Raw genomic sequence first — 12,121 nt, 5'->3', positions numbered from 1 at the left:
GTTAAGTCAATATTTTAGTGGAATAAACAATAAAAGCAGTTGCTGTCATACCTAAGAATAGTGATTTGTTGTTTAGAAATGAACATTTATCAGTTTCACTTCATTTCAGACATATGGTCTTTTTGCCCCATAAGAGTGGTCCTCTTGCCCCGTAGCATTTTTTAGAGCAGGTTCGACATGACATTTTGAAAAAATCATTAACATTTTTTGATGGGGTTTAATTTTAATTTCAATGATGATACATGGAGACAAGGTTATAAACTTACAATTCGATTCACAAACTCCTATAAATATTCACGGAATCACATATAAAAACGCGCTATCGTTAGGGTGACCTTATTGCCCCTAGTTCCCCTAATACTAATATCAACAATCAATACAAAACTAACGATTTTAAATTGGCTCACTACTTGACTAGCCTATTGGTCCCAAGTAAATCGATTAACGTACCCCCTAGTATAAATTCCAGTACTACACTATGTTTGTTTTGATTCGCTATGAAAGTTTGCCAGATAAAATGAGGGGTTCGTGGATTTTCCTATGTTTCGAGGGGTGCATCGATTAGCTTGGGACCGAAGATAGTACCAGAACTGAGCCAAAAAGTTGAACACTTTTCTTCGGGACCTTCTAGTCTTAGAGTTACCTCTATGGTACAAGCATCCAATGAATCCATAATTCCGAAAAACATTTTATATAGCTAAGTGAGTCTAAGCAACCTTACTCAATTCCTAAATCTAGGTTCCTATCCGGAATTCTTGGCCGGAATTCCTAACCAATATTCCTACCTGGAATTCTTACCTAAACGGAAATTACATCTCAAATAGAAATTTTTGCCGGAAATTCAAGTCAAATCCCTTACGTAGTTTCCTGTGCCATTTTGGCCATTGTACTGCTTTGGAAAGGACCGCTCTTCGAGCCACTGCCGCGGTGCGTCCTGGCTGGTATAATTGTGGTCTCGTTGATGGGACTACGCATGTAGCTCGCGCATTTCCGACAGTTCTGGCTACTCAGCACCGTGGATGCAATCGTTTGGATGGGAACGTTCCTGACGGTGGTCCTGGTGGCCATCGATATCGGGCTGCTCGTCGGGATGGTGCTCAGCATTTGCAGCATCTTCTTCCGCGGTATGAAGCCGTACACATGCCTGATGGAGAACGTCCCCAATATGGATCTGTACTTGGATGTTAATCGCTACAAAGCCGTAAGTTGATCCACTGAACGCCATGGGCTTCAGAGCTCTATTAATATTTTGAATTTCCTTCTAGACAATCGACATTTCTGAAGTGAAAATCTTCCACTTTTGTGGCAGTATGAACTTCGCCACCAGGGCCGGCTTCAAGGCGAGTTTGTGCGAAGTTTTAAAGCTGAATCTTATCAAGGAGATCAAAAAATCCAAACGGAAGGACTACTAAAAGCAGTTCAGCTTCAGGTTTCTGGTGTTGGATTTCATGGCCTTGAGTAACATCGATCCATCGGCGGTGTCCGCGCTGAAGGTTTTGATCACGGAGTTCGGTAAGCTTTCGGTGAAGGTTCTGGTGGCTGGATCGTCCTGCCCGGTATACGAGAGGATGGTCCAGATCGGTTCGGAAGACCATGAGTACTTTAAGATATTCTCTACCGTGCACGACGCGGTACTCTGGGCTAGGGAGACCTGTGCGAACGATTCCGCGAATCTGAGTATCGTGGAATCAGAGGAAGCGTGAGATGCGGTGATTGGTGAATTTGTTAGTTGATAGTCTTTCGGATTAACGCGGGTAACAGGTTTTAATGTTACGCTTCGAAATGTGCCTCTTTATAGTTTGTAACACCATTGCTCAAATGTTGATTGGAAAGGGGTCACCTTTCCAGTCGATCGAGGGCGAAGTTCTCAGTATTTTGATAGTGGATTAAATATTATCGGTGGAAATGATCTTTGTGCGATAGGTTTTGTTTGCTTCGAAATTCCTTTTTTTTAGTTTGATCTACATCTATCTACCTTTCCATCTTTCTACTCTGGGTGAAACAGGTAAACTACGCAAGCGAAAATAGATTTACTCTCGTTCTATACGTTATAAATTGTGTCGGAAGTAGTGCGCATTATTTACGAAGAACAATATTATTTTTTCCCTAACTATCAAAATGTCGGACAAAATGTAACCGTTAGTTGTAATCATTTATAGACTGTATTTTTAAAGCATATCTTTTAATTCCATTTTAAAAAAGTTGTTCTCGCAGTTGTTCTACCAACAATCAATACGAAACTAAAGATTTTAAATTGGCTCACTACTTGACTCGAGGGGGACGACTCTATCTACGATGCAGAAAATATTGTGTTTTGCTGTGGCTAGCTGCTCGCACGCTGAGTAGATAGAATGAAGATTGATGACAATTCTGAAGATTTCCTGCAAAAAGATGATGCGCAATGCAAGTAGATGCGCGAAATGAAAGAAGATTTTTCGAAGATTAATTCACTAGTGTGAGATTTTTTGAGCATCTACAATTGAGATTTTGATGTGTTGCCCCCCTCGACTTGACTAGCCTATTGGTCCCAAGCAAATCGATCAACGTACCCTATTCTAGTCAATATTCTAGTACTACACTATGTTTGTTTTGATTAGCTATAAAGGATGAAAGATAAAATGGATTTTCCTATGTTTCGAGGGGTGCATCGATTAGCTTGGGACCGAAGATAGTACCAGAGCTGAGCCAAAAAGTTGAGCTCATTTCTTCGGGACCTTCTGGTCTTAGCCTTATTACCTCTATACTAATATCCAATTGATAGAGGTAATACATACATACATACATACATACTTTCTAACTCCCGGACTAAAGCTGTCTACAATGACCATAAATGCGACATTGTAGAGAGAGTTCTTCCATAATAACACTGCCGGCCAGTGGGGCTTAGAGGGAATACACACACACACAGATAATGCATGGGCTAACTGTCAAAAAACCTGAAAACATCTATTGTGCGCCGGCCTTAATGCGGATGGCCCTTTACATCGTACAACGTAATATTATAATATTGCGTTGTACGATGTAAAGGGCCACCCACATTAAGGCCGGCGCACAATAGATTCGTTTTCAGGTTTTTTGACAGTTAGCCCATGCATTATCTGCCAAAAAACCCGAAAACGTATCTATTGTGCGCCGGCCTTTAGATCCGTTTGCGTTGCGTTGACATAAATTTGACAGTTAGACAATAGATTTAGCTGTCACTTTGCCGCAACGCGTCCGATCCGGATCTAATGTGCGTGGGCCTTAATTCCCAGCTAATTTCAGCACACAGATCGATGAAACAAGCTATTATCTAGCATTTTATAAGACAAACACGACAAGAAACGGCTAAGTACCCAACGTATTAACGAAAGAGAAAGTCGATTATGAAAATCGATCAATGTTAATTAGGACCTAATGCATTGTTCAGCTTGAACTATATACATTAAGGTACACCGGGGCAAGTTGAAACGGTACGTGTATCTCTTAGCGGAAGTGAATATTCCTGGGGGGGGATGTGCTGTCAAATCAGCCTACTGATCATCTTGTATGAAACTGGTTCCAAACGTAAACAAACGCTGTAGGTTTCTTATGGCTTGTTTACGTTTGGAACCAGTTATGCGAGGTAGGCGACGATTGTTCGTATTTGACAGCCATCTCCCCCCCTTGGAATATTCACTCTGTAATTATTTTTGAGAGGCATTGTGTACTACCGCAAACTACTAGATTAGAAATAATCTCAGTGATTATTCACTTCCGCTTATAGATACACCTACCGTTTCAACTTGCCCCGGTGTTCCATAATATTTGATACACCGGCATGGATTACGTCTGACCAGATATTACTTTGTTTTTTTTTTTTTTGCTGTGTACAACCGTGTCGGGCTGTCTTCAAATCTTCGACGTTCGACCTTTCCAAGGTTCAACAAAAACAGTGCATCATCATCTTTACCACAATCTACAACAACACTGTCGAAATGGCCGATAAGAAGAAGGCTCTTTTCATTTGCCTAGGTAAATTCCATCGAATAAAATTAGCAAACTAACTCGTAACAGCAGCGACCTAATAATCCACCTCCGCAGGAAACATCTGCCGTTCGCCGATTGCGGAGGCGGTCTTCCTGAAAACGATCGGCGATGCCGGCGTTGCCGATCAGTGGGAAGTGGACAGTGCTGCCATCGGTGGGTGGCACGTTGGCAACCAGCCGGACCACCGAGCGCTGGCTACGATGAAGAAGCACGATCTCCCGTACGACAACCGCGCGCGGCAGATCAAAAAAGACGACTTCAACCACTACGACTACATCTTCGGTATGGACGAGGAAAACATGTCCGACCTGAAAAGCCGAGCTCCGAAAGGATCCAAGGCGAAGCAACTGTTCTTGGGCGATTATGATACGGAAGCCCCGGGGAAGATAATCCGCGATCCGTACTACGATCAGGGTTCCGATGGGTTCGAACAGTGCTACGTGCAGTGTGTGCGCTGCTGCGAGGGATTTCTGAATAAGGTGCAAAAGGGTGATATTTAAGCTTGTGTACAATTAAAGACGTCATTCAATGTGATAGTTTTAAATGCTAGTTGTTCTACTTTATTTTTGATAATGTAAAAATCGACGCGCTTAAATATTGATATTCTATTGCCTACTCATCGATGGAAACCCGATAAGCCCTCCAGAGGGCATCGGCATGGCCAGTGCTGCTCCGTTGAATCCGCTCATTGGAGATGGTTGTTGGTGATGTTGTTGTTGTAGTTGCTGTTGTTGATGCAATGTGGAGTGGGATTGTGCGTGAACTGGGAAATGTGGCGGTTCGGGAGAGCCAATTGTTGCAAACGATGCCGTCGTAGCGGGACTTCCCAGATCCGACACGTGCGTCAGATCACTCTGGTTAGTACGGTCATGTTCGGGTATTGCCATTTGTTGTATTATCGGTGCTATGGAAGGATGCACAGGAAACTCCACCGATGGTGCTAGATGGCCTTCTGGCTGCTGACCAACCACGGCACGATTCCGCCTGGGGTTTGATGCATGCTCTCCACTTTCGGTTTTCTTTTTCCTTGAACTTTGCTTGTACAGCTGAACACCCTCGACCACAATTCCATGTTTGCGTATTTTATGCTGTGTTAACATGTAGTTGAATCTAAAAATAAATGTATAAATGAAGATTTGGCTACAATTTTAAGAATTTGTTCTACTCCAATTACCTATAATCCGCACCGCAGATGTCACAGTAGACTCGATCTCCGGTATGCTTCATGACATGATAGCGAAGCTGGTTGGGCCTAGCAAATGCTTTGTCGCAGTAGGTGCACTTGTGTTTGTAGGGGTTATCATCGTGCAGCAGCATGTGCCTTCGAAGACTTTTCCGCCAGCGGCACTTAAGCCCGCAGACGTTGCACACAAAGTCCTTCTTCTCGTGAATCGATTCTATGTGGATCTTCAGCTGCTGCTTGACGTAGAACCGCCGATCGCAGATAGGACAAACGATGTCCTTCTGCTGGGTGTGCGTCATCATATGCACGTTAAAAGTGGCACTACTCGAAAGGATTTTGCCGCAAATTTGGCAAATCTGCTTGCACAGGGAAGCGGGTTTATCGTCGGTAGCCTTCTCGCGCTTCTCTCTTGGCTTTCGAGCCCCTTTCGAAGGACGAGGATCATCTTTTCTCGGACGACCACGCCTTTTCTTAGGCTTCTCTTCCACTAGAGCAGCACCCTTATCATCGCCCTCAAATTTCACCGAAATATGTTTTCGTGATTTAACCATTTGTTCTTCAGGATCGTATTCGTCATCATCGTCATCATCATCATCATCATCATCGTCATCGGATCCAGAGCGACTATCCGACCCGGAGAAACCTCCGAAATCCTTTGGCACTTCAAAATCCGAATCAGATTCCATTTCATACGGTTCCATCTTCACATTCAAATCTCCTTCCTCTTTTTTACTATCAACACCAACCGGTGTCATTTCATCATCTGTCTCCGTTACCTCATTTATAATATAATTCACATCATGACTTTTCTCGTCCTTCTCAAGTCCAACCACCAGATAATCCGCAAGAAGCTCGCTGGAAGTCTCTTCCACTTCCCTCTTTATCGTAGGCGAAGCCACTTCCTCAGCTTCCGGTTTCCTTTCTTCTTTCTCGTCCCTATCAACAATATCGTTCTCCTTCTCGGTAAATATATTCACCAACTTCCCTTGTGCGCCGCTACAGGTTCTCACAAACTTTATCAAGAACTTCATCATATGAGAACACGCATCACAAACCCCGCTGGGAAGCATCTCGTAGTCACGGCTCGATTCTAAACAAATCTCTAGCAGCTTGGCCGTATCACTGCACTTCATCATCTTCTCCAGGCTATGCTTCAACGGCTGCGGTTCCATCTTTGCACAGAGTCTACAGTAACTTGGTGCACCGACACTGCCGCCACTTCTTTCTCCTTCCTCGCCTTCCTTCGGATCCAACTTCACCGCCACTGCTGCCACCACTCCAACCAATGGCACTGCATCCGGTGAAATCAGTTTCACTGGAACCGCACCCCGATCGATTTCCTCCTGCATAAAGTGCTTCTCACATACCTTAGGATCGGGAATATGTTTGCAGTTGGCACGGAATCCCAGTGCTTTGTTCCATGCCCGTATCATTTCGCGATCATCGGTCGGAAAATCGAAGAAGCAGATCTCGACTGCATCGGTGGTTGAACTGCAGTTCGGCACCAGACACTTCTGTATAAATTTATCCATTGTGCTGTCACTAGTAGTGGTCGCTCATCTCCGGAGGATCATCAACACCGGGAAATTAATCCGAATTGTTTAAGCACTAGAATGGTTTGTTTACACCAAAATAGAAGCCAAAAGTGTTGAGTGCTATTTTTCTCACTCTTCTGCAGTAAATGACAGATACATATTCAAGCTTCAAATGCATCTGCAGTTTGAAGGATGCAACGAAAATGCATTGCATGTTGATGGCATTGGCCATCTGGTGGCGGTGTTTGATATTGCTTCAATATAAAAATCGAAATGAAATCGTACACTCAAAAAACATTCAATATTTGAATGTTTCAACGATTTAATCTAAATTGATTAAAGAAAATGGAAATCTAAAGTGGGTTGTACGACACTGTTCGCAGAATGGCCCATGAAGCGGAAAACAACTTCGATGAGTTTCATTTGGCAGAATAAACCGTTTCGCGGTACATATTTCGTTTGATGGCAAGTTAAAATCTGAATTAGGGCCAATTTCAACACCTGCGCTTAACCCTTAATCCAGTTTTATCTATGGATAAATCGGTTTAGGTTGATTTGATTTCATTATTATAGAGGCTTTCACCCGTTGGCTGGTTCGTCTCTGAAAAGATAGAGTGAGGTCCAGAAGGGACCTCATCTAGTTACAAAGTTTATTTATTTATTATAATTTGTCTCTCCTTTTTTATTATGTTAGGAGGTCTATAAGAGGCCTCCTCTAGTTAAGTACTGAGGCTGTCAATGTGCTGTCTTTCTTCAGAGTTTTGATTGTTAAGTTGCTGAGGATCTTGCTTTGGTTTGAGATGTTGGATGATAAGAGAAAGTTCATTGGTATTGCGGTAGTCGGGATTTTGGCAAGTTTCATATTTGATCGAAGAGGAAGCCCATTAATGCTGTGATTCTAGTCGGGTCGGTACTCAGTGCTTGCCGGTATGCCGTAGTACAGCTCTCGTAAGCCTTCGTATTGAGTACAGTGGCAGCATATGTGTTCCACTGAACAGTTGGTGCGGCAGAGCTTGCAAAATTTCCGGAACGGCCCGCTCCCTGAAAAGTTATGCGAGACTCTGGTATGGCATGTTCTGAGTCTTGCCAGGACAACCTGAGTTCGGTGGTCAGGGGGTCTTCCCATCTGCGTGTGTCAGCTTTCACCTTTACCGGTTTAGGATTTAAGCGGAGGTGAAAAAATCGGTCTTTAAACAATTAGGTGTTTCATGATGTGTCTGACAGCACTCACCACCAGAGGGCGAGCCGCCTTTGAACCCGAATGGAAAATCGACTTGAGAATGTATGGCGAAGTTCGATTTTAATTAAACATATCAATAATGGTGCAATTTGTTCGAAATATTATTTCAGTACCAACATTTCGATGGCTTTAGCAGTCGATTTCTCGCGAATAAAAGCTCACTCATGAAAATACATGACACCAAAAAAAGTTCCTAAACAAGGTAATCATAATCCTTGACAAACAAGTGAACTCCGTATGTTAAAGTCTTCCAAAAGAGCCGCGCTAAGAAAATACACCAAGTTCCACACCCTACAACTCAAGGACCATTATGCGAGGATCAATGATGCGTATCAACGAACCAGTCACCAATGTTATCGGCGTTATCAACGAGATGTTCAACGGAAGCTTCGATCTCACCCGAAAACTTTTTGGAATTATGTGAATGAGCAACGAAAGGAGTCTGGCCTTCCATCGACTATGGTACTGAACGGCGAAGAAGCTTCATCCCCTCAGGACATTTGCCGTCTGTTCTCAACCAAGTTTGCGAGTGTATTCTCTATGAAAACCTACCTGACGAGCACGTTTCACTAGCAGCCAGTAATGTTCCAATGTCTGGTCAATCTTTGGCAGCTATCAACATCGACCTCGCTATGATAACTAGGGTGGCTTCAAAATCAAAAAAAAAATCAAAATCAAAATCAGATTGACCGCCCACGGCTGCTGCTCTGTTATTACCAGATCAGCTGCAATTACACAGAGAACCAACAGATGATGTTTGGGACTTAACATTCATCCTCAATGTGTAAGAACTGGAGATCTAATATTTAGCAATACCAGCGCCGGCCGTGTCCGAATGCAGGTCAACTAGGGAATGGGAAGGAATGTGTTGACGTGGTACTCGCTGTGAATGAAACCGAGAAATCCTCTGCGCTTCCACGAGAAATCACTGGGATGTTGGATGTGGGGAAAGGTCACGATGGAAAATGAACAGGTGGGCAGGAACTCACAGTCTCCCAGTGTTGGTGAGTTCTTTGCCGTTAATGTTCACGAAAAGTTCACTATTTTGCTATACAGAAATTCAAAACAAAAATTTTATCTGCGGATTTGAACAGTTTTTGACCTGTTTCATACTACCGGAAGGTGTATGCTGGTCACAAATGCCGTGCCAAACTGATTTCCTACTCAATTAATCAATCTTTGATGTGAAATTCGCTAATAAACACGAGGCGCATTTCGTATAGCAAACATGCCATAACAAAATGGGCATGGTTCATTTAAGTAAACAAACTAACACTTCTTCCGACTGTTACACCTATGTATTAGCCGTCTCGGGGAAAGGTTGCACACGCACACGCCGGGATCGTTTTTGGTAGAGCGATTATAATACACAAACACACACACACACGCGCGCGCGCGCACTCATCCAATTTCTATTTTTAGATCAGGACCCACACTGTGGTAAGTGATGCGATCGGTGTTAAAGAAGAATTTGTTTTCATTAAAATCTAGCGGGTATAGAATAAGGCAAAGTGAAAAATTGCAAGGAAGGGGACGGGCCTGGGATTGAGCTCCCGACCTTCTGCTCAGTAAGCAGAAACGGTAACCACTGAGCTACCGAGCCTCGTCCTATGATAACTAGGGTGGCTTCGCAACTGAAGTCTTCATTTAAGCCTGGACCTGACGGAGTTCCTTCCGTCTTTCTCCAGTGGGGTGTTTCCTTCCTGCTGGAAATCAGCTGAGATGTTTCCAGTGCATAAGAAGGGATGCAAAAGAAACATCGACAACTATCGCGGCATCACATCGTTGTGTGCCATATCTAAACTGTTCGAGTTGGTCCTTTTGGAACCATTAGTCTCTCACTTCAAGCAGCACTTGAGCGAAGACCAGCATGGTTTCATGGCAAGGCGGTCGACTACTTCCAACCTTTTGTGTCTCACCTCGTACATTACGGAGAGTATGACCACAAACGAAGTGACAGACGGAGCGGCTCGAAAACTTTGGTGACTAACCTGCTATTGCAATTTTTCAGTGTACCACACGGCAACACCACTACTACTGGATTGTATCACATGGCAACACTACTACCATAGAGGTAACTCTAATGGTGGTAAGCTCCAACCGGTATTATCCTCGGATTAAATCCCGATCAAGAATGTCCGGCTGGTTTGATGTCGACATCAGAGTTAATCAACATAATTCTGAGCAAACATTTTTCAGATCATACAAACAGGGACGGTATTAAAAGTTAATCCGAGTTGGAGCTTACCGCCATAAGACTAGAAGGTCCCGAAGAAATGTGCTCAACTTTTTGGCTCAGCTCTGGTACTCTCTTCGGTCCCAAGCTAATCGATTCACCCCTCGAAACATAGGAAAAACCAATAACCCCTCATTTTATCTGTCAAACTTTCATAGCAAATCAAAACAAACATTGTGTAGTACTAGAATTTTGACTAGAATGGGGTACGTTAGTCGATTTGCTTGGGACCAATAGGCTAGTCAAGTAGTGAGCCAATTTAAAATCGATAGTTTCTTATTGATTGTTTAATTTGGCGTGGTAATATGGATGTGTGTAATGTCTGCAAGGAGTCTATTACTATTAGTGGGCTCCCAGTCACATGTGTAGGTCCGTGCAATGGAATGTTCCACTTCAATTGTGCGGCACTCACTAAGACTGCGGCGCGCCTAATAGCAGATAATGCAAATGTTGTTTTCAAATGTGGTAACTGTCTATCAGGTCAGTGTTGTGGCGAGCAGAATGATCTGATCTCGCGCGTCAATAGGATAGAAGAAGAGATGAAGAAAGTTTTTCAACTCTCGGACTCTATCACTGGCATCCGAGATCACATTGCTGCTCAGATAGACATCGCGGTTAAAAGCGGGATGGCAGATATAAGCCGAAATGTAAATGGTTTTGAAAATTTAATTAGTGAGAAATTGGATAATATGAAAAGTTCATTTTTTAAAATTGATGCGGAAAACAAATTAGCGGTAATGAATGATCAGTGCAGTGTATCTAGGACGATTCAGTCGGAATCGGACCAAAATACCAGACGCAAAAAACGTAAATTAGTAATCAGTAATAGTGATAATGATGATGTTTTTCAAGAAAATGCGAGTTTTGCGGATGTTGTAAAAAGAAACAGTCGTGCTAGTAAAAGTAAACATGTTAGTAACAGTAACAGTAAAAATAACAGTAACAGTAACAAACAAGATAATCGTAAGACTCGTCCGGTCATTGTGATTAAACCGAAAGAGTCCAAACAAGCTTGCGAAGACACTCGTAAGTTTTTGAAAACTCAGTTGGATCCAAAAACACACAAAATCAGTAATTTTAGAAATGGTAAAGATGGCTCCATTATTGTTGAGTGTGCAACAGGAGCAAATGTAAGTGATGTCAAAAATGGTATTGAAAGCAATCTGGGTGAAAACTATAGTGCTGTTGTTCCCACTTCAGTGCCGAGATTGAAAATAGTGGGCATGAGCGATCAGTATTCCTCCGATGTCTTCATTGACTATTTAAAAAGTCAAAATGAAGACATCGCTATAAATGATGTAAAAGTAGTTAACATGTTTGAAAATCCACGCTTCACGTACAACAAGTTCAGTGTTGTGATTGAAGTCGATTTCGATACGTATAAATGTTTGTTATGCGCGAAAAAAGTAAATGTAGGGTTTGATCGGTGCTCTATAGTTCCCGCGATTAATGTATTGAGGTGTTTCAAATGTGGAGAATTTGGGCACAAGAGCATGGATTGCAAAAATTGTGAGAGATGCTCTAGGTGCAGCCAACAACACAAAACATCGGAGTGTACGTCAACTGTATTGAAATGTGTTAATTGTTTGAAAATGAATAAAGAACGTAAAATGAACTTGGACGTCAACCATGCCGCATTTAGTCCTGAATGTTTGCTCTATAAAAGACTTTTTGAACAGAAGAAAAGCAGCTTGCGTTTCAATAAATAGCAGCCAAGTTCCAGGAATGTGAATCAATTCGATTTTTTATATTTGAATATTGCGGGGTTGTCAACAAACTACGTAGCATTACGTCAGATTGTTGAGGAAAAACGTCCTCTTTTAGTTTTATTATCTGAAACTCATATTGTAGAAACTGAAGCTTTTGATCAGTATAGTATTCCGGGATATATTGTTGCTGCTTGTTTATCACATTCTAGA

At 42.6% G+C, this 12,121-nt stretch overlaps 3 protein-coding genes across 3 annotated transcripts; 2 read left to right on the top strand and 1 right to left on the bottom strand.

Moving 5' to 3' along the window:
• Nucleotides 1–989: 989 nt before the first annotated feature.
• On the top strand, nucleotides 990–1,569 carry LOC135710174 (solute carrier family 26 member 6-like). Its single transcript, XM_065232687.1, has 2 exons — nucleotides 990–1,201; nucleotides 1,266–1,569. Exons 1-2 carry the CDS (start codon nucleotides 1,034–1,036, stop codon nucleotides 1,410–1,412), a joined length of 315 nt encoding a protein of 104 aa, XP_065088759.1. The 5' UTR covers nucleotides 990–1,033; the 3' UTR covers nucleotides 1,413–1,569.
• A 2,343-nt stretch (nucleotides 1,570–3,912) lies between these two features.
• On the top strand, nucleotides 3,913–4,552 carry LOC135710173 (low molecular weight phosphotyrosine protein phosphatase 1-like). The gene is made up of 2 exons (XM_065232686.1): nucleotides 3,913–3,993; nucleotides 4,063–4,552. The coding sequence occupies exons 1-2, from the start codon at nucleotides 3,957–3,959 to the stop codon at nucleotides 4,506–4,508; spliced, it is 483 nt and encodes a 160-aa protein (XP_065088758.1). The 5' UTR covers nucleotides 3,913–3,956; the 3' UTR covers nucleotides 4,509–4,552.
• On the bottom strand, nucleotides 4,533–6,839 carry LOC135710172 (zinc finger protein weckle-like). The gene is made up of 2 exons (XM_065232685.1): nucleotides 5,183–6,839; nucleotides 4,533–5,118 (listed from the first exon to the last, which is right to left on the bottom strand). The coding sequence occupies exons 1-2, from the start codon at nucleotides 6,721–6,723 to the stop codon at nucleotides 4,614–4,616; spliced, it is 2,046 nt and encodes a 681-aa protein (XP_065088757.1). The 5' UTR covers nucleotides 6,724–6,839; the 3' UTR covers nucleotides 4,533–4,613.
• Between the last annotated feature and the right edge of the window lie 5,282 nt (nucleotides 6,840–12,121).

This window comes from Ochlerotatus camptorhynchus, unplaced genomic scaffold (assembly GCF_037179485.1).
Source record: "Ochlerotatus camptorhynchus isolate MF236.1 unplaced genomic scaffold, CSIRO-AGI_Acam_v1.1 ptg000371l, whole genome shotgun sequence".
In the NCBI taxonomy this organism is placed as follows: Eukaryota; Metazoa; Arthropoda; class Insecta; order Diptera; family Culicidae; genus Ochlerotatus; species Ochlerotatus camptorhynchus.
Note: the sequence above shows the minus strand (reverse complement) of the source record. Positions and strands in the feature narration are given on the sequence as shown.